Genomic DNA, 21,542 nt, shown 5'->3' on the forward strand with positions numbered 1-21,542 from the left:
TTTGTTGTATAAAATTCCTCAACTTTTCATTATTTTCTGCAGCAACTAGCTCCTCCAGGATTAGACCACTCTTCAACAATTGTGCTCATATCCTGGTGATAGGGGTTTGAATCTCTTCAACCTTATGAATCAATTTTCCTTGATCACTCTCCTCAATGGCATTGACGGAAGCATCCTTATGTGTTGGCATAGGATTGGTGTTCACGTTCGGGAGTCTCGGAGTGAAGGAGACGACCTTTGCTTCGATCAAGTCTTGTACCCGATTTTGAAATGCGAAACAATTCTCCAAGGTATGACCAGGTGCTCCCATGCGAAACTCACAATGGGCGTTAGCATCGTATCCGGGTGGATATGGAAAAATAGTCGGTTTTAACTCCCTCAATGTCAGAAGGCCCTCCTTTTGTAGATATGGGAATATTTGGCTATAAGGTACTGGTAGAGGATCGAGTTGCCTTCTTGGAGGTCTTGGCTTGAATTGTCTTGGTGGCGCGGTGTTTTGCTGTTGATGATGTTGTTGATGATGTGGTTGATAGACCTGTTGTTGCCACATTGGTTGTTGATAAGATATGGGTACCACGACGGCGACTTGGCCATATGAAGCATATTGCTTCCCTTTATAGCCTCTGGATATAGCGTTCGTTTCACCTTCTCTTTTCTTCGGGAAGCCTCCATAATACTTTTTCGGTGCGCTAGGGGCTGCCATAGCTCCTGGAGTCTTTCCATCCCTTAACCCTTTTTCTATGCGATCTTCGATTGTGACTAGATGTGCGAAGTCAGATGCTGCACTGCTCACCAATCTATCAAAGAATGGGTCCTTCAAGGTGTCCACAAATATTCCGGTCATTTCTTTTTCAGACAATGGTGGCTCTACCTGAGCAGCCAACTCTCTCCACCGCTGGGCGTATTCTTTAAATGACTCATTTTCTTTCATGGCCATCCCTTGTAACTGCATTCGGTCAGGTGCCATATCTAAGTTATATTTGTACTGACAGAGAAATGCGTCAGCCAAATCCTCCCAGCTTTGAATCCGCCCCTGCTCTAAGCTCATGTACCATCTTAGAGATGCTCCACTTAGACTGTCTTGGAAACAGTGTACAAGTAGTTTGTCGTTTTCGGTATGAGCAGCCATTTTCCTGAAGTACATTACCAGGTGACTTCTTGGGCAAGTCTGTCCTTTGTATTTTTTGAAATCAGGAGTTTTAAATTTAGCCGGGATGACTAAATTTGATACCAAACGCATGTTCATGGCAGAAGCGCCGAAGATATTATTCCCTTCTATGGCTTTGATCTTCTTTTCTAGGGTACGGAGCTTATCTGCAGCAGGATCTGGAAGTATCTTAGGCCTCGGTTGATCAGGCACGTAGAAAGCATCGTACTGGTCATCTCCCATTTCGGATCCATGATAAGTAGACGTATTAGAAGGCTCTGCACGATCCCCATCTCCTTTGCCTCCTACCGGTATCTGAACCAGTCTCTTCTTGGTGGGTATGAAACTCTTGTCTTGGGGGTTCAAACCTAGTGTGCCATCATTCCTTTTTGCCCTAGCTTCTTCCTCCTCAATCCTCTCTCTTTCAGCAATTGCGAGCATTGTCTCCAACAGTTGATCCATTTTCTCTTGGATCGTATTGATGTTTGTCCTTATGGTAATTTGGTTAGCCTCAACTTGCTCTAACGTCATCTTATAGTTGCTTCGCGTCTCGTATCGGTGTTGATTACTCAGTGTGGCTGGATAAAGGGTAAAAAGGTTGGGTAATTTTTTTTGAATTTTTATGAAGCGTGATGCATAATGAAGATGCGAATGTCATGCGTATTTTATTTTCAGGGAATCATTCGAGTCTCATTTGTTGTTAGTAATTCGAAGAAACAAGAAATACTTAGAATAGCAATAATGGAGTAATTTTTAAACGTCATTCATTCAAGTACATAACATAGGGGTCCAAAAAAAGCCACAATTCAAAATACATTTGTTAAAGGAACAAAATATAAGACATAAGAAAATTAAACTGCAGGTTTTCTGCCTTGGAGCTCTTCTAGTTCCTCCTTGAATCTCTTCAGCAACCCTCTACAGAGCAGAATGAAACTGATTATGGTCGGAGGAGTTCTTTCTTCCTTCAACTCTTCAACTGCGTCTCTTAACTTCCATGGTAATTCTTTAGCCGCCCAATTACAGAACCCCACTAGCCCATCGAGCTTTGCACGAAACTTATCCCTATCTCCTTGCAAGAAGTCTATGGTCTTCTTAAAGGATTCATAATCTTCAATCACATAGTCTCGCTCCTTCAACCATATGGAGTTGTCTTGGTGTAATGACTCTATCTGGTTCTTCCAATAGCTGGCAGACTCTTTTGTGTCTCTTACTTCTCGACACTTCTCCTCCCATATCATGGGCGAAACCCTAGAAGCTTCGGTGGCTATATTCTTGAGTCGACGCTCCTGATCTACTTCAGCCTTTGCATGACGAATATAATTGGTGAGTTCTTTTATCTGAGCCCCAAGTGTATCTCTTATCGTCTTGTTTTCTTTCGTGGCTAGATGCCACCAACGCTCATTGTCTTGCCACCGACGCTCATTGTCTTGACATTCTTTCTGAGCTCGTCGTAGTTGACCTTTAAGAGTATCTAGACAATGGTCAACTTGTTCTAATCCCACTTTGATCTTTTTCCTCTTATGCTCCTCTTTGTTGAATTTCTCCACATGTGCCTGAAGTTGTGCATCCTTTCTCTCAAGCTCCCACTTCATGGTGTTTTTCTCATTGATGATTTGTTGGAGTTTTATCTGCAACTCTTCATTCTCTTTTTCTAGCTTTGCCATGGTGGTATTGAGTTCCTCCACTTCTTTAATAGGGACATGGGTGAGCTTAGGTTCAAGAAGAGGTACAGGTGTCCTAATGAAAAACGGCATTTTGATCATCTCCACCCTTTCCTTTACCCAATGAAAATATGGTTCTTTTGTAATCCCATTTGCTCTCCCCAAATCAGCTTTCCCTTTTCGATTGACATTCTTCTAAGCCTCTTTGATTTGTTGGAACAAGCTAGGATTCTCAACCCCAAAGTCAAGTAACAAGAAAGCTTCCAAAGACCTCGCCTACGGAGGGCCTTCCATTGGGTAGCCAAGTTGTCTGAGTGATAGAACCGGGTTAACATTCACACATCCTTGAGTTCCAATAAGTGGTAGATTAGGGAAATCCCCACAGCTAAATATGATGTCCATGTTGATGTATTCTTTGGAATACCAAGAAAGATCTTCAGATCAGAGTGATCCTAATCTCTGAGGCCAACTAACATCTGTCTGTTCAACCTGTCGCAACCTGAAAAATACAGTGTACGAAAAAAACAACCGGCGAAAGAAAATGACAGAAGAGTCGCCACCGTGCGTTATTTATCCCAGAGGAGGGAAAGGAAACGCTCGAAGTAAACCTGAAAAGAGGAAAGGAAAAGATAAGGTCTCGCAACCAAATCTTGGGTTCGGGAGTCGGTTATGCGAAGGGAAGGTATTAGCACCCCTACGCATCCGTAGTACTCTACGGGATCCACTTTTGTAGTTTTTGTCTAAAGGGTGTGAGTTTATCTTGTGCTGTTTACTAAAAAAGGGGTTAAATGAAAATGACTCGCGCGGGTGTCGCATCCACTGCATACGTATCTCATCTGAATATGAGAATCAGAGTCTTCGTAGCTCGGCTGACCTATGGGTTGGGGGATGTGTGCTCGCTAAGACATCGCGTCTTATGCCTACGTATCTCATCTGGAATGAGAATCAGAGCAAGCCGTAGTTCGGCTAACTACGGGGTTATGGATTGAGTTTTGGACGAACGACGTTACTACGCAATCTACCGGATGCTCGACCTTTGGAGACTTACTCGCCTGTAGTAGAAGGAGTAAACGTGTTAGGAGAAGGAAAATCAATGAGTTGGTAGGGTTAGGGATGCTCAGGCAAAAGGGAAATCCTAGACGAAGGAACCTGCATAAAGTAAACACACAAAACATTGCCTCCTATCGAGGTCTTCCAGCTAAGAAAGCGGTAAAAATACGGGAAAATGTAAAAGTACCACACGGATGAAGATCCGAGGTAACAGCAATTAAAGGAACGATAAACCCTGAGATCCTTCCAAGTTAACATCATCAAAGAAAGTGGGTCAGTATAGGTAATCGGAATGAACCTCCAGGGGGTATCCCACAAATAAAGTGGGAAATCCCGCAAGTTATCCCTGCAAAAGGCATGTGAGCCCTCACAAAACAAAACTCAACAAACAGGTTAGAGAAACAAGATAGGGTAACCAAGAGTTGCCCCCAAATCAAAATGTAACCACATGAATCATGCCCTTTCAATTCACAAAAAACTCACAAAAAGCAACCAAGGGTAGGAGGCCTAAACCTCTGGTCAAACACATGCATCAAAAGGCTATCAAGTTCACCCATAATACCTCATACATTCAGATGATTCAAATTAAGAGCATAAAATTATGGGAATAAGGCAAACCTGATTGGAGAGCTTGGTTGAAATTGAGTTGCACCCGTGAGGTTTACAAAACAATCTTTACGGTTTACTTGAGCTGGAATTGGTTCTTTGCAGATGAGTTCCCTTCAGTCTCTGGAGGTTGCTCTGAACTCTGTTAGCTCTCCTCTCACTATCTTTTTCCTCCAGCCAGGGTAATAGGAATAGAATGAATATTTGTTTCACTGAAACTCTGAATTTATAACCTGATTTTTGTGGACCTGTAGGCTCAGATGAGAGAGGCCCAAGTTCAAAAATTTTCTTTTATTTATTTATTTATTTATTTAAATATTTATTTATTTATTTATTTATTTATTTTTCTTTTTTTTTTTCGTTTTCCGTTTTTTTTTCGTCTTTTTTTTTCAAAACACGTGGGCTTCGCCTAGCGAGCATGACAGCTCATGAACAAACCTTTGCTCCTTCAAGATTAACGTTTTGACTGACGAATAGACCCCTGTTGGAAGTAACTCAAGTCTTTCCCTTGTGTTGACTGATCATCTAAATAGAGCCCACAAAGTGTCCTGGATGATGTTCAAGCTTCTTGGATCGATTCCGATTGCCATGATGAAATGCAAATGCTAAATGACCTAAAAATGAATGCATGCATGAGGTGTAAAGCGTATGCTTCTAGGAAAAATGAAGGGTAAATTTTGGGGTATTACAGCTGCCCCTATTCAATCAACTGGAGACCTGGAAAGAAGATAGCAGCGGCTTTCGTGCTTTCGAGGTATCAAGGGATTGAATACAATAAAAGCCCGAAAATTTGCACTGAAGTGAAGTGAAGTAACAATGCTTGTCAGAATCGGCAAAGAGGTGGTCTTGAAAGAAGACTCCGTCTGGTACGCTGAGAGTCAGTCTGAATACCGAAAGAGAATGTTAACTTGGATACCAAAATAAATGGTAACACAGAAATAACCATGGCCTGAATGTCGCTCATCAGTCTGAATACTGGAAAAGAATGTTAACCTGGATACCAAAATAAATGGTAACACAGAAATAACCATGGCCTGAATGCCGCTCATCAGTCTGAATACTGGAAAAGAATGTTAACCTGGATACCAAAATAAATGGTAACACAGAAATAACCATGGCCTGAATGCCGCTCATCAGTCTGAATACTGGAAATGACTTCGATCTGAACATCAGGAGATATGAGATTATTAATATCGGTCTGAATACCGAGAGGCTGGCTTGAATGCCACAAGTTGCGTCGACCTGAACGTCGGAAACTCCTTCGATCTGAACATCGGAAAATTGGCCTGAATGTCGGAAACTTCTTCGATCTGAACATCGGAAAACTGGCCTGAACGCCACAAGTTGCATCGACCTGAACGTCGGAAACTTCTTCGATCTGAACATCGGAAAACTGGCCTGAACGCCACAAGTTGCATCGACCTGAACGTCGGAAACTTCTTCGATCTGAACATCGGAAAACTGGCCTAAACGCCATAAGTTGCATCGACCTGAACGTCGGAAAACTTCTTCGATCTGAACATCGTAAAACTGGCCTGAACGCCACTTCGGTCTGAATACCGGAAACTTCATGCCTGTCAGCATCGGCAGAAATAGGGAACGATAATAGAGGCGGCGCATGGGCCAATGACACTTGCTGGGGATAACAAAGGTAAGTCATGAACAATCTTCAGTCTGAGTACTGGAAACAACTTCTGGCTTATCACTTGGGATACCGAGAATGTTTTATGCTTACATGCGTATGTTTGAATTTTTCAATGGCGTAATGCTCCATGAAAATGGAAATGCTACGCGATTTGGGAGGATGTAATGCAATATGATTCTGCATGCAGGGATGCGAAATGCTGGGTAGAATGTCAAGCTGAGGCAAGGGGATCTGCTGGGGAAATGATCACCATCTTCTGAACCCTGGCAAGGCTGCTGGAGATGCACAGCGCAAAGAATTCTGTGGGGAAATGACCCGCCACACGGTGTTCTAGCAATGACGAAATACCGAGATTCTGACTGGGGAGAGAACGACACTAAAAACCTGCTGTTGGGGAAAGCGATAGTGGTTCTGGCAACCACGATCTGCGAGAGATGACTCTGCAGGGGAAGCAAACACCGATATGGTACCGAGGTTCTGCTTCAAGGAAAGAAACCATGGATCTGGCATTGGGATTATCGATCTGGCCTCGAACTCTGAGGAGCAGCCGCTTCTGCTGGGAAGATACAGTTTGGCACTGTCAACTCCGCTGGGGGTATATAGTCTGACACTGTCAACTCTGTTGGGGAGTGTATAATCTGAAACCACCGCTTGGGGGGAGGTACAGTGGTGAGAACCTGCTAGGGATTGAAGAATCCAACGCTCTGATCAGCTCTGTTCTGAATAGACGATCCAAAGCACTTAAAATTTACAGCAATTTTAAATGTTTATTAAGCATGTACCTGTAAAGCTCTTATGTGTCATGATGCAATGTTTATCAAAAAATTCGGACGTTATTTTTGCAAACAAAACAGAAAAATGAAAATGAAAACAGAGATATACTGAATAACATGATTTTATTGATTGAACGACCTCTGAATAGGCATTTACATCAGGAAGCAATCCCTGGAAAGAGGTAATCGCACAACAGATAAAAACAGACATTAATCTAATGGCAATGTGAAATGGATTTCTATTGGGTTCTAATTCTGCTATGACTTGCTCGTCTTCAAGATCCTCCAGATGATCAGCTTTCTGAAAGAGTGATTGGACTGTTTCCTATCCTTCAAAAGTTTCCAGTCATTGACACGAGATGAGATTCAGAACTACTCAGAACACAGTCATTCGCTTAATCCCTAACTTTTGCCTGGATCGCCCTTTTCGGGTTTTCAATCCACCGGGATACCCATTTTTGCCTAAGTTGCCTTTTCAGGTTTTCAACTTACCGGGTGTACGATCTTTTCATTTTTAATCCCTAATTTTTGCCCGAACCTTTTTCATTTTCTTGGTTCGCCGGGATGCCCATTTTTGCCTGGACTACTCTTTTTACTGTCCAGCGGGTCTATTTTATGCGAAGTATTTTTTAACTGCGTCTGAGTTCACAGGGGAAGTGAAGTTTTCACCATCCATAGTTGCAAGCATTAAGGCCCCACCATCAAAAACCTTGGTGACAATATACGGTCCATCATAGTTAGGAGTCCACTTGCCCCTGTGATCTGTCTGAGGAGGAAGGATCCTTTTCAACACCAAATCTCCGACCTGGAAGTATCGAGGACGCATTTTCTGATCAAAGGCTCTCTTCATCCGACTCTGATACAACTGCCCATGACAAATGGCTGCCATTCGCTTCTCTTCGATAAGACTCAACTCATTGAACCTTGTCCGAATCCATTCAGCTTCGTCTAACTTGACATCCAACAGGACTCTTAGAGAAGGAATCTCCACTTCAACAGGTAGGACTGCTTCCATACCATACACAAGGGAGTAAGGGGTTGCCCCGGTCGATGTACGTACTGAAGTACGGTACCCATGCAAGGCGAAGGGTAGCATCTCATGCCAATCTCTGTACGTAACGATCATCTTCTGCACAATCTTCTTTATGTTCTTATTTGCCGCCTCAACAACACCGTTCATCTTAGGGCGGTAAGGGGAAGAATTGTGATGCTGAATGTTGAAGTTCTGGCACAACTCCTTCATCATTTTGTTGTTGAGATTAGAACCATTATCAGTAATGATTCTTTCGGGAATCCCATAGCGACAAATGATTTCTTTCTTGATGAATCGGGCAACCACATGTCTGGTGATCTTCACAAATGACGCTGCTTCGACCCACTTGGTGAAATAGTCGATGGCAACAAGGATGAAGCGATGCCCATTGGAAGCGGTCGGCTCAATCTTTCCACTCATATCGATGCCCCACATAGCGAAAGGCCATGGCGAAGACATCACATTCAAAGGATTCGGCGGCACATGCACCTTATCAGCATAAATCTGGCATTTATGACACTTCCGAGCATATTTGAAACAATCAGATTCCATGGTCATCCAGTAATAACCTGCTCTCAACAATTTCTTAGCCATTGCATGTCCGCCGGCATGAGTACCGAAGGAGCCTTCATGAACTTCCTGCATTAACATGTCTGCTTCGTGTCTATCCACGCATCTAAGCAAAACCATGTCGAAGTTCCTCTTATACAGAACATCGTCTTTGTTCAAGAAGAAACTGCCTGCCAATCTTCTCAAAGTCTTTCTATCATTGTTGGATGCCCCTGCAGGGTACTCTTGATTCTTCAGAAAGCGCTTGATGTCGTGATACCGGGGCTTGTCGTCAACTACCAATTCAGCAGCAAACACATACGCGGCCCTGTCGAGGCGCATCACATCGATCCTAGGAGCGTGGTTCCACCGAATCACGTTGATCATGGAGGATAGAGTAGCAAGAGCATCTGCCATCTGGTTCTCATCACGAGGTATATGGTACAGCTTTACTGTTGTGAAGAAAGTCAATAGTCTTCTCGTGTAATCTCTGTAGGGGACCAGAGTAGGCTGGAGAGTGTTCCAATCACCATTCACTTGATTGATTACCAGAGCTGAATCTCCGAAGATGTCCAAAGTCTTGATTCTCAAATCAATGGCTTGCTCAATACCCAAGATACAGGCTTCATACTCAGCTTCATTATTGGTGCACTCGAAAGTCAGACGAGCGGTGAAAGGCATGTGGGCACCTTTCGGAGTTGTAATGACAGCACCAATTCCACTTCCTCTGGCATTGACGGCCCCATCAAACATTAAAGTCCACTTTTCGTCTGGATCAGGTCCCTCTTCAACAACTGGCTCTTCACAGTCTTTCATCTTGAGGAACATGATGTCTTTATCTGGAAAATCAAACTTCATCGGCTTATAATCTTCAACCGGCTGTTGAGCAAGATAGTCTGACAGAATACTCCCCTTGATGGCTTTCTCGGAAGTATACTAGATGTCGTACTCTATCAGTACCATTTGCCAACGAGCAACTCTTCCGGTGAGAGCTGGCTTCTCAAATATATACTTGACTGGATCCATTTTGGAGATCAGTAAGGTTGTGTGAGACAGCATGTATTGTCTCAATCGCTTAGCAGCCCATGCAAGTGCACAACATGTTTTTTCAAGCATTGAGTATCTCGACTCGCAATCTGTGAATTTCTTACTCAGGTAGTAGATGGCATGCTCCTTCCTACCTGTCTCGTCGTGTTGACCGAGAACACAACCCATGGAATTGTCTATTACTGTCAAATACATAATCAGCGGTCTCCCTGGGACCGGAGGCATAAGGATAGGAGGATTCTGCAAATACTCTTTTATCTTCTCGAACGCCCTTTGACAATCATTATTCCACCTGATAGCCTGATCTTTTCTCAACAATTTGAATATTGGCTCACACGTGGCTGTTAGGTGAGAGATGAACCTTGCAATGTAGTTCAACCTCCCTAAGAAACCACAGACTTGTTTCTCTGTTCTTGGCTCAGGCATTTCCTGTGTCGCTTTCACTTTGGCCGGATCCACCTCAATCCCTTTTCCGCTAACAACAAAACCCAATAGTTTTCCAGATCTCACCCCAAAAGTACACTTGTTCGGATTAAGCCTCAGCTTGAATTTCCTCAAACGCTCAAACAGTTTCTGCAAATTCACCAAATGTTCTTCTTCTGTCTGAGATTTGGCAATCATATCATCAACATAAACCTCGATTTCATGATGAATCATATCATGGAACAGAGTCACCATCGCTCGCTGATATGTTGCTCCGGCATTTTTCAGACCAAACGGCATCACCTTGTAGCAGAAGGTGCCCCATGGGGTTATGAATGTTGTCTTCTCCATGTCTTCTGGTGCCATTTTAATTTGATTATAGCCAGAAAAGCCATCCATGAAGGAGAATACCGAGAACTGAGCCGTGTTATCCACCAAAACGTCAATGTGAGGTAAGGGGAAATCATCTTTAGGACTAGCCCTGTTCAGATCCCGGTAGTCAACACACATCCGTACCTTTCCATCCTTCTTAGGTACCGGAACGATATTTGCAACCCATGGCGGATAATTTGTGACTGCTAGAAACCCTGCATCCAACTGTTTTTGCACTTCTTCCTTTATCTTGACAGCCATCTCTGGTCTTGTTCTTCTGAGCTTCTGCTTGACCGGAGGACAACCTTCTTTGAGCGGCAAGCGATGTACCACGATGTCTGTGTCAAGCCCTGGCATGTCCTGATAAGACCAAGCGAAGATGTCAACATACTCTTGCAGCAATTCAATCAACCCCTTCTTCACATCGTCTTCCAAAGCAGCCCCTATCTTGATTTCTCTCTTGGCGTCCTCGGTGCCGAGATTAATCACTTCAACAGACTCTTGATGCGGTTGAATGACCCTTTCCTCTTGTTTTAATAACCTGGTAAGTTCTTCAGGGAGTTCACAGTCTTCATCACCCTCTTCTTCAGCTTGAAAGATTGGATTTTCAAAGTCGAAGCGAGCCATAGCAGAACCGTTATCAATAGGATCCGGTGATGTGCATCTGCATGAGTGATGGTATGTGCTTATGAGTGTGAAAAAAAAAAGTGGAAACTAAACAAAACATTGCCATTTTTTTTTGAAAAACTGCAAAAATAGAAAGACAGGGAACGAAATATTTGAATGCAAAAAGACGTCATTTATTTATGATAAAAATGCAAGTGTCACATAGATGAGCCCTACAATGAGTCATTACGCCCTGGCGGAACGTAAGACTTGGATATGCATGAATAAACAAAGAAAATTACTCCTCCAGACAAGTGGCTTGGACAATCTCCTCAGAAGACCAATTGTTGAGAACTTCACCCGGGATCCTCGGACGCACCCAGTTATCGATGTCGCAATCACTATCCCCATCTTCATTGTTGACCACAGAGACTAATTTGACTTCTCCTTCAACCATGTTAACGTTGGCTCCACCATGCTGGGGCATGGGATTGTTGACGACATTAGGAGCTGGTGCAAAGTTAACGGCCTTTGAATCAATGAGGTCCTGAACTACGTGCTTAAAAGCTTTGCAGTTCTCAATATTGTGGCCAGGTGCCCCAGAGTGGAAGCTACACCTAGCGTTGGCGTCATAACCCACCGGAAGCCTACCAACGGGAGGAGCAGAGTGTGCAACTGCACAAGTTGTAGTTGTTGAAGACTAGAAAGCAACTGAGCGTACGACATTGGAAGGGGGTCGAAACACCGGTCCATCGTCCTTGGCCTCGGTTGATAGGCGGGTCTGTTACCCGGTTGTTGTGGTTGGTACTGAGCTGGTTGACGCTGTGGTTGTTGTTGTTGTAGTGGTGCTGCAGCTGGAATGGTCACAGCCGCAACATACGGTTGCTGATGATAGTTCTGAAAGTTATTCCTCCGGTTATCCCTGTTCTGATAAGAAGATATGGCACTTGCATCCCCTTCTCTCCTCTTCCGTCCCTGAATGAACGGCTTCTTCACCCCTGATGAGGATCCACCTTCACTCTGGGTCCTGTATGTCCTCAGGTAATTCTCCACCCTCTCTCCGGTAGAGATTACATCAGCAAAATTGGAGGCATTGCAACCCACCAGGCGCTGCAAATAAGGTCCTGGCAGAGTGTTCATGAACATGTTAGCCATTTCCTTCTCCAACATAGGAGGTTGAACACGGGAAGCTGTTTCTCTCCAGCGTTGAGCGTATTCTCTGAAGCACTCATTGCTTTTAAGAGACAGATTTTGAAGTTGAGTTCTGTCCGGAGCCATGTCTGCATTATACTGATACTGCTTCACGAAAGCCTCAGCCAAATCCCTCCAGCAACGGATGTGGGCTCTGTCCAGCCTCATATACCATTCCAGGGATGCCCCAGCTAGGCTGTCCTAGAAAAAGTACATAAGCAACTTTTCGTCATCAGAGTATGCAACCATTTTACGGAAATAGGCTTGCACATGGGTCTTCGGGCAAGAGTTGCCATTGTATTTGTCAAATATCGAGAACTTGAATTTCGGTGGCACTCTCACACCTGGGACCAGCCCCAAGTCAGCAACATCTACTCCTAGAGGATTCTGTCCTTCCACTGCCTTCAACCTCTCTTCCAATCTTCTAAACATGGGGTCCACACCATGACCCATACCAAAGTCTTCCTGCAGTAAGGGGAACTGGTCGTCCTGATAATCATGAACGGGCTGTTGACCGGAGGTGACATGTAGGATTGGGATAGACCCCGGTCCATTGGGTCCATTAGCCTCTCCAGCTGGAGGATCAATCACCGTCTCTGGTTGAGCATGGGGATTCTTCTGTATCATCTGCCTGAGCTCTTGTTGTCCCTGAGCCACCCCTTGAACCACATCCATGAATTGATTCATGCGGATTTTCATCTCGGCGAACTCTGCCTGTAGGCTTTCCATTACTCTCTGTTGGTTTCTGCGGGTACCGTACCGGTGAATGCCTGGGTCAGCTATCCTGCTGATTGAACACCAAACAAACTGAGAGCACTGTGGCGGTACCTGTTATGCAAGACATGCTAATGAATATGTAAATGCAATGACATGTTTATCAATTCCAAAGGTATTCTACCCCCTTGATTCCAGTCTCTCAATAGATAAACGATGTAAAAAAAAGACTAAGTCGTTGATGAGAACCAAGAAAATTCCGACTAGAATCAAGTAGAAGATATAAACCCCACAGAAATGGATAAACATGTGTGAATGATTATGAATGCAAAATGATGTGATGCAAAATGATGTGATGCAAAATGATGTGAATGCAAAATGATGTGAATGCAGTGCAGTGGCATGGGAATCAGGATCGCTGTATCTGCTTGAACATCTGTCAGGTTGCACTGTCTGAAGAGAAATTAAGAGCACACCAAACAAAGGTCATGGGATGGATCATGTTATCCTTAATATCAACCACCCATTTTGGTGGATTATGGTTTACACCTTATCAACACCCAAGTTTCATTGATATTAAGGATACCTGATCGGATCAACCATGAATCAAGGGTTTGTTGCAAGTCACGAGCATGGAGTTTAGGTTAAGAACCACCCAAAAGGAGTGTACTAAGGTTTAAACCTGCCAAACATGTTCTACAAAAGGTTCCCATAGTCATAATCCCATCTTTCGGATATTATCGGGGGAACGACTACTCGTATTCCAAAAATATTCTCAAGAGAGACTCTTATGAGTGTAGTATCGCGTAACAATCGTATCAAATCTTACACTTGAACGACTTTCGCACTACGTCCTACGAATAGGCCAAGATGGGTTTGGTAAACTAAGGTCCTCGGCTTCTAAGGTCTATATTGGAAAAAGTAATGTCTAACCACAACTTACTTGTGTGACATTATTGATCTCAACATGACCTCCACCAAGTGAATGGGCTTGCAAGTCAACTTGCTAAGGAATAACTCCACACAAGTCGACAAGACTATGCCATTCTCCTATCCTAAGTGCACTCGAGTTCGGGTATAGAACTCATCTCACAAAGATCACCAAGCAGCCATAGCCAGCCAACAGATACAGCAATGATATGTACACAATGCAATAAGGTAAAGCAGGTAAATAAATAACTGTACAAAAGCATGAACACCCAATAAACAAACAAACTACAAAAGCTAGGAGGGACTCGCTTAGGGAAACCGGGTCCCCAGCAGAGTCGCCAGCTGTCGCAACCTGAAAAATACAGTGTGCGAAAAAAACAACCGGCGAAAGAAAATGACAGAAGAGTCGCCACCGTGCGTTATTTATCCCAGAGGAGGGAAAGGAAATGCTCGAAGTAAACCTGAAAAGAGGAAAGGAAAAGACAAGGTCTCGCAACCAAATCTTGGGTTCGGGAGTCGGTTATGCGAAGGGAAGGTATTAGCACCCCTACGCATCCGTAGTACTCTACGGGATCCACTTTTGTAGTTTTTGTCTAAAGGGTGTGAGTTTATCTTGTGCTGTTTACTAAAAAAAGGGGTTAAATGAAAATGACTCGCGCGGGTGTCGCATCCACTGCATACGTATCTCATCTGAATATGAGAATCAGAGTCTTCGTAGCTCGGCTGACCTATGGGTTGGGGGATGTGTGCTCGCTAAGACATCGCGTCTTATGCCTACGTATCTCATCTGGAATGAGAATCAGAGCAAGTCGTAGTTCGGCTAACTACGGGGTTATGGATTGAGTTTTGGACGAACGACGTTACTACGCAATCTACCGGATGCTCGACCTTTGGAGACTTACTCGCCTGTAGTAGAAGGAGTAAACGTGTTAGGAGAAGGAAAATCAATGAGTTGGTAGGGTTGGGGATGCTCAGGCAAAAGGGAAATCCTAGACGAAGGAACCTGCATAAAGTAAACACATAAAACATTGCCTCCTATCGAGGTCTTCCAGCTAAGAAAGCGGTAAAAATACGGGAAAATGTAAAAGTACCACACGGATGAAGATCCGAGGTAACAGCAATTAAAGGAACGATAAACCCTGAGATCCTTCCAAGTTAACATCATCAAAGAAAGTGGGTCAGTACAGGTAATCGGAATGAACCTCCAGGGGGTATCCAACAAATAAAGTGGGAAATCCCGCAAGTTATCCCTGCAAAAGGCATGTGAGCCCTCACAAAACAAAACTCAACAAACAGGTTAGAGAAACAAGATAGGGTAACCAAGAGTTGCCCCCAAATCAAAATGTAACCACATGAATCATGCCCTTTCAATTCACAAAAAACTCACAAAAAGCAACCAAGGGTAGGAGGCCTAAACCTCTGGTCAAACACATGCATCAAAAGGGTATCAAATTCATCCATAATACCTCATACATTCAGATGATTCAAATTAAGAGCATAAAATTATGGGAATAAGGCAAACCTGATTGGAGAGCTTGGTTGAAATTGAGTTGCACCCGTGAGGTTTACAAAATAATCTTTAGGGTTTACTTGAGCTGAAATTGGTTCTTTGCAGATGAGTTCCCTTCAGTCTCTGGAGGTTGCTCTGAACTCTGTTAGCTCTTCTCTCACTATCTTTTTCCTCCAGCCAGGGTAATAGGAATAGAATGAATATTTGTTTCACTGAAACTCTGAATTTATAACCTGATTTTTGTGGACCTGTGGGCTCAGATGAGAGAGGCCCAAGTCCAAAATTTTTCTTTTATTTATTTATTTATTTAATTAATTATTTATTTAATTTTTTTTTTTGGTTTTTTTTTCTTTTTTTTTCGTTTTTCATTTTTTTTTCGTCTTTTTTTTTCAAACACGTGGGCTTCGCCTAGCGAGCATGACAGCTCATGAACAAACCTTTGCTCCTTCAAGATTAACGTTTTGACTGACGAATAGACCCCTGTTGGAAGTAACTCAAGTCTTTCCCTTGTGTTGACTGATCATCTAAATAGAGCCCACAAAGTGTCCTGGATGATGTTCAAGCTTCTTGGATCCGATTCCGATTGCCATGATGAAATGCAAATTCTAAATGACCTAAAAATGAATGCATGCATGAGGTGTAAAGCGTATGCTTCCAGGAAAAATGAAGGGTAAATTTTGGGGTATTACACAACCCAAGCACCTGTCTTCGGAAGATGTTCGAGAAACCATTGATATAATAAGGGAGCACAACAAGCAATCATTCCTTTCTTCTTAGTGTACCTATGGCTCATATAGTAGTAAACATCAGCTAACAAGGTAGGTACTGGGTTTCCATTAAGGAAAACACAAATAGCAGCCATGTCTATGAAACCATCCATATTTGGGAACAGGACGATGCCATAGATGGCTAACGCAATAGTAGAGTAACAAGCGTCCCAACTTTCTGCTTTTAATAGGGTATGAGCTCTTTCCAAGAGAACACTTAGCGAAAATCCTTTGGTATTCCCTTTGGTCTCTAGGTTAGCCTCTGCTTCCTTTTCATCCATGTGAAGTGTGCTAGCAATGATATCAAGGGGCAAAGATTCATCTATCCCTTCAAATAGTGGCTTGTTCTTCATAGGAATCCTAACAAGACGCTCGAATTCTTCCAACGTTAGTGTTAGCGGGAAGTCTTGGAATGTGAAGCATCTTAAAGGTAGGTCATAAAATTGGGCCAAAGTAACTAAAGCTGTATGGTCCACTTGTTGGTTGAGGATGCTGAGCAGATTGTCATAATTCTTCCCAAAGTTGATTCTGTATATCGGGTGCATCCGAGAGACCAAGTTACATAAGCTCCTTAGATCGGGATCTTTGAACTTGAAAGAGTAAATGTTTCTTTTGCTTGATTCCATGTTTCTTGAATTCCTGTAACTTATGACACTCAGATTCCTTGGAAATAGAATAATATGAATGTTATGTTATGAATGATGTTATGCATGCCACAGGTAGGTCAATATACAGGTCGTGAGAGTGGGTATCTTTGGTTACTAAACAAAACCCTTTTGGGAGGATGCTAAAGTTAAGAGGTTCCCAAAGTCATCAATCATTATTTAGGAAGGTTATTGTCATGACGAAAACTCATCTGCCAATAACATCCCCAAACGGAGTCTCGTTTGGGCGAGGCCTTCGTATGGTCCCAAAGAGAAAGACTCCTAGTGGGTGCATACTACACAACTCTCGAGTCCAAGGTTCTAATAAGGTTCTCAGAGTCATAGGTCGAGGTTGGGAATACCACTGTAAGGTAGTAATACGCCCAAGGGATCTCATCTGATTGGGGCTTTCGTATTAACCCAATAAGTCTGGGACTTTTCAGGTAAATACTACATAACCACCAGATATGATGGGTTAAAAAGTCCCTAGAGTCATTGATCCAACTTGAGGATACTATCTTCGTGACGAAAACTCGTCGGGCAATAATATCTCAAGAGAATCTCCTCTAGACGGGGTCTTCGTATCTTCCCAACAAGGAAGACTCCTTGTGGGCACCCACTATGCAACCACCAACTTAATCTTATGGTTTTTCTCAGACTCGGGTGGAGAGCTTATCTCACAAAGTATCACCAACCAGAGAACCCCAATAATACATAGCCAATAAAACCCCATAAAATAATTATGACAGCATAATACCAACAGAATAAATAACAAATAGATAAACAAAATTAACACACAATACATCAACTAAACTAAATTAGGCGTCACTCTCTTTTGCTTGGAGCTAGTCCCCAGCAGAGTCGCCATCTGTCGCATCTCGAAAAATACGATTCCTCGCGATGGTCGCGGAAAAATTTACGTTCGAACAGAGCCGCCACCGAACTTTATTTATCCCAATGAAGGAATAGGAAAATATCGATAAAACCTTTAGGAAATGGAATAATGGTCATCGCAACCATATTCGGGTTCGAGAGTGGATTACGCAAGAGGAAGGTATCAACACCCCTCACGTTCGTTGTACTCAATGGGAACCTTTTAGTCCTAATTTGCATTTCGAGTGTTAATTTATGTTTGTTTGTTATCTTTGGGTTACAAAATATTAGAAATTGAAATGGATGAGAACCTCAGAAAGGGAAAGGGGAGGTTTTTTATTAGTGTGCTCGCGAAGATACAGCAATCTCCTGCCTACGTATCCTTATGGTGTAATAAGGAAGTCAGAGAATTCGTAGTTCGGGGACTACGGTTGGTTAGTTTCCTTTTTTAATGAACAACTGTTTAGATCGCATCCTAAAGACTAAATGTTGGCTTGTCTACTCTCGGCGGAGGCTTAAGCATTGGTTTGTTGTGCGCATTAGAAAGGATTAACAGTGTTCTTTCTGAAAATAGTTTAGGTCACATGGGGGTGACAAGTTGGATTAATATGTTGGATGTTTTTGATTGGTTGAAATGTTTTTGGTTGGATGACGATTACTCAGATAATCGAGTAAGACAACTCGTATCCTAACAGTCGGGAGAGGGAATAGAAGACTCTAGACCACTTTCTTTTTCATCCTTAATTATAGAAAAGATTTGATAATAATTAAGGTGTTTTGAATAGATGACGAATACTCGGATAAACGAGTAAGACAACTCGTATCCTAATAATCGGGAAAGGGAATAGAAGACTCTAAACCGCTTTCTGTTTCATCTGAGTATTTATGAAAATAAGGTTGTATATGGTTGACGTATTTTATAATGAACGAAAAGTACTTGAATGACTGAGTAAAATAACTCATATCCAAGCATTTGAGGAGAGGAATTGAAAACTCAAAACCATCTCCTTTTTCATACAGTTTGTTATGAAAATGATTTGATTAAGTTGTATGTTTATGGAAAAATGACAATTGTTCGACTGACCAAGTAAGAGAACTCGTATTCAACCAATTGAGGAGAGAAGTTGAAGACTCAAAGTCATCTCCTTTTTCATTTCATTGTTATGAAAACGTTTGATTTTGTAGGGGTTTGGAAGTTTGTAGAGGAAAGATAATTATTTGACTAACTAAGTAAGAGAACTTGTGTTCAAAATAGTCGTGGAGAAAAAATTGAAGACTCAAAGTTATCTCCCTTTTGGTTTCTTATTATCAAAGAATTTGATTTATTTGTTCTTAAGTGGATTAGAAATGACGATTATTCAATTTAATCGAGTAAAAGAATTCGTGTTTAAATAGTCGAGGAGAGGAGTTGAAAACTCAAAACCATTTCCTCTTTTATTCCTAAGTGAAATAACGTTTAATTGTGATCAGGTATTTTAATTCTTAATAAAGAATACTCGATGTCGGATCGAGGTTTTAAATTTGTATTTTGTGAACGAATTGAATTTATTTAGTGAATAGTTCATCTAATCGATTAATTAAAATCGAATAGGTCTCATTGTAAGAAGGCCTAAGAGTAAGCCATGTGAGGTTGATGGCGATGCTTTTAAGAGCGATCGACTTACAAAGGTGTTTGGAAATGGGCTCGACTTTGAATCGAGAAATATGTGATTTATTTTTGAAATTGGTTTGAATGATTTTAAGTCTATGAAATCAACATAATCTTGACACAATTATAACACGTCATACATATGCATTCAAGACTTGATACAAATAAGTAGATACAAAATAATAATGCACACACATTCCACAAAGAATAAGTAATTATTTAAATTATAAATGATAGTAATAATAATATTATTAATTAATTAAATAATTAATGGATTATTTGATTGAATAATATAAGTGATTAGATAGTAATGATATAACCAAATAATTGGATAATTATCACTAGGTATTAATAATAATAATAACATATATATATATATATATATATATATATATATATATATATATATATATATATATATATATATATATATATATATATATATATATATATATAATATATATATATATATATATATATATATATATATAATTTTGAAAGAAAATAAATGAAATAAAATATATTTTTTTATAGCCATAATATTCTAATTTATGTATTTTATATGTATATAAGAAGATATAATAAAGAAAAATAAGTGAGCAAGCCAAAAAAAGTAAAGAAAATGGGTTGATATCAAGTGAGGTCCAAATCTGGGCGCTGTACTTGAAACAGAGGGGGTGTGAAAAACAAAAAAAATGGTCTTTGGGCCCAAACTGAAGGCCCAAGACGCGGGGAAAGGTTGCTGAGCCCAGTCAACCTTGTTGACCTCCAGAGAAACTCTTGACCATCAGATCCACTGATCTGACTTGGTCAAACGGATGGGTGGAATCTGATTGCAGTGCACAGTAAGGAAACATGGGGTGCTCATACAGGATTGCCTGGTTGACCATGGTCAACCCAGGCGTGGCCTTCCCACATGGAGCCACTTGGCACCCATTCGCTCATCCCCAACACCATTTAAAAAGGAAAATGGAAAAGAAAACCTCATTTTGCTTATTACGTTCTCTCTCTTCACTTCCACGCTCAGAGTTGCTCTGCAACTGAGCTTCTTCTCTCCGTCCTCTTCACGACCAACAACTGTCGGAGAAGACGGTGGCGGCCGGCCAACCGCGGCGGCGCCGCCTTCTTCTCCGGTGACCCCACCCAAAAACCTAAATATCAAAACATGAACCCCGTCTATTTTTGGCCTCTGAATCCAAATTCGGCCTCCTTTCTTCCAAAATCTCTCTCAAACGGCCGAATCGGCGTTCCAAAAGAAAACACAATCTTAAACCCTAACCTAAATGTTCTCTCTCTCGCGGCCAACGAACCCTAGTTCGTTCTAACAACGAAATAGAACCTAAACATCAACCATCATCTGTTGAAACCCTAACCCTAAATTTTGAGATTTAACCTTCTACAGTCACGATTTAAGGAAATCAAAAAGGGGTTTTCAATCAGTGTGGAAAGGCGAATATGATGGTGCAAAAAGTTTAAGCGGGAATGAATATTTTACTTGATCGGAGTCAATCGCCGGCGGCGCCTCCCCACCGCGTTTGAGATAACTCCCTTCTTCCTTTTAACTCCTTCTTCTGCTTTTCTTTTTGGATGATGTTTGTTATTGTTTTCTTTGAATGTTTATGTGTTTGATGTTTAAAAATTATTTTTTGATTGCTTCTTTTTTGATTCAAAAACCGTGTCCTCTACTGTTAACCTGTTATGGATATATATGATGAATTTTTAAGTCTTGAGATAACTTGTTAGGTTATCTTTTCCATCCAGATTTTATGGGATTAATATTTCATGGATTCAAGGTTATTTGAATTTGGTGTTCGTTATGGCCTCTTGTGCAAAACATTAACCTGAGCATTTTATTAGTTATCCTTCAGTTTTCTTTAAGCGCTTATTTGCTAAGCCCTTTTAATTTCTGAGTTGATTTTTGCAGGTTTACAAAAGGTGAAGAGACCTTGATCGAAGGGAAGTCTGCGCCTGTTTTTGGAGATTGGATTTTGGGGATGCCGTTTTCAAACTGTTGGTTTTTGGCAATGGCTAATTTCAACTTTTCAAATTTAGTCATTAAGATGTACTTTGGACTTTTGGAACGTATTGGATAATGTATAAATATTTTTGGACTGTTTGTAGCATATGTACAGTTTTAATTTAAGACCTCTTTTGGATAATTATGTAAATGCTTTTTTTTTACTATTTGTAACATTTTTAGACTTAAATTTCAATTATGCAATTAACCATTTTAAGCTTTATCTTACTATTTTATTTATAAGCTTGTTTGGGCCACAATACAATAACATGAACTTCTAACTTGGTTGCCCCTTAATTATGTTCATCATTGGCTTAAATAGTTATTAAGGAACAA

At 41.5% G+C, this 21,542-nt stretch overlaps 1 protein-coding gene across 1 annotated transcript; it reads right to left on the reverse strand.

Annotated features, from left to right (window-relative positions):
• Positions 1 to 15,942: 15,942 nt before the first annotated feature.
• On the reverse strand, positions 15,943 to 16,650 carry LOC127098283 (uncharacterized). Its single transcript, XM_051036835.1, has one exon. It carries the CDS (start codon positions 16,648 to 16,650, stop codon positions 15,943 to 15,945), a length of 708 nt encoding a protein of 235 aa, XP_050892792.1.
• Positions 16,651 to 21,542: the final 4,892 nt, after the last annotated feature.

Source organism: Lathyrus oleraceus, chromosome 1, assembly GCF_024323335.1.
Source record: "Lathyrus oleraceus cultivar Zhongwan6 chromosome 1, CAAS_Psat_ZW6_1.0, whole genome shotgun sequence".
Classification (NCBI taxonomy): domain Eukaryota; kingdom Viridiplantae; phylum Streptophyta; class Magnoliopsida; order Fabales; family Fabaceae; genus Lathyrus; species Lathyrus oleraceus.

Excerpts from the sequence above, each read along its gene's own strand:
- LOC127098283 (XM_051036835.1), bottom strand. The coding sequence starts at position 16,650 with ATGGAATCAAGCAAAAGAAACATTTACTCTTTCAAGTTCAAAGATCCC.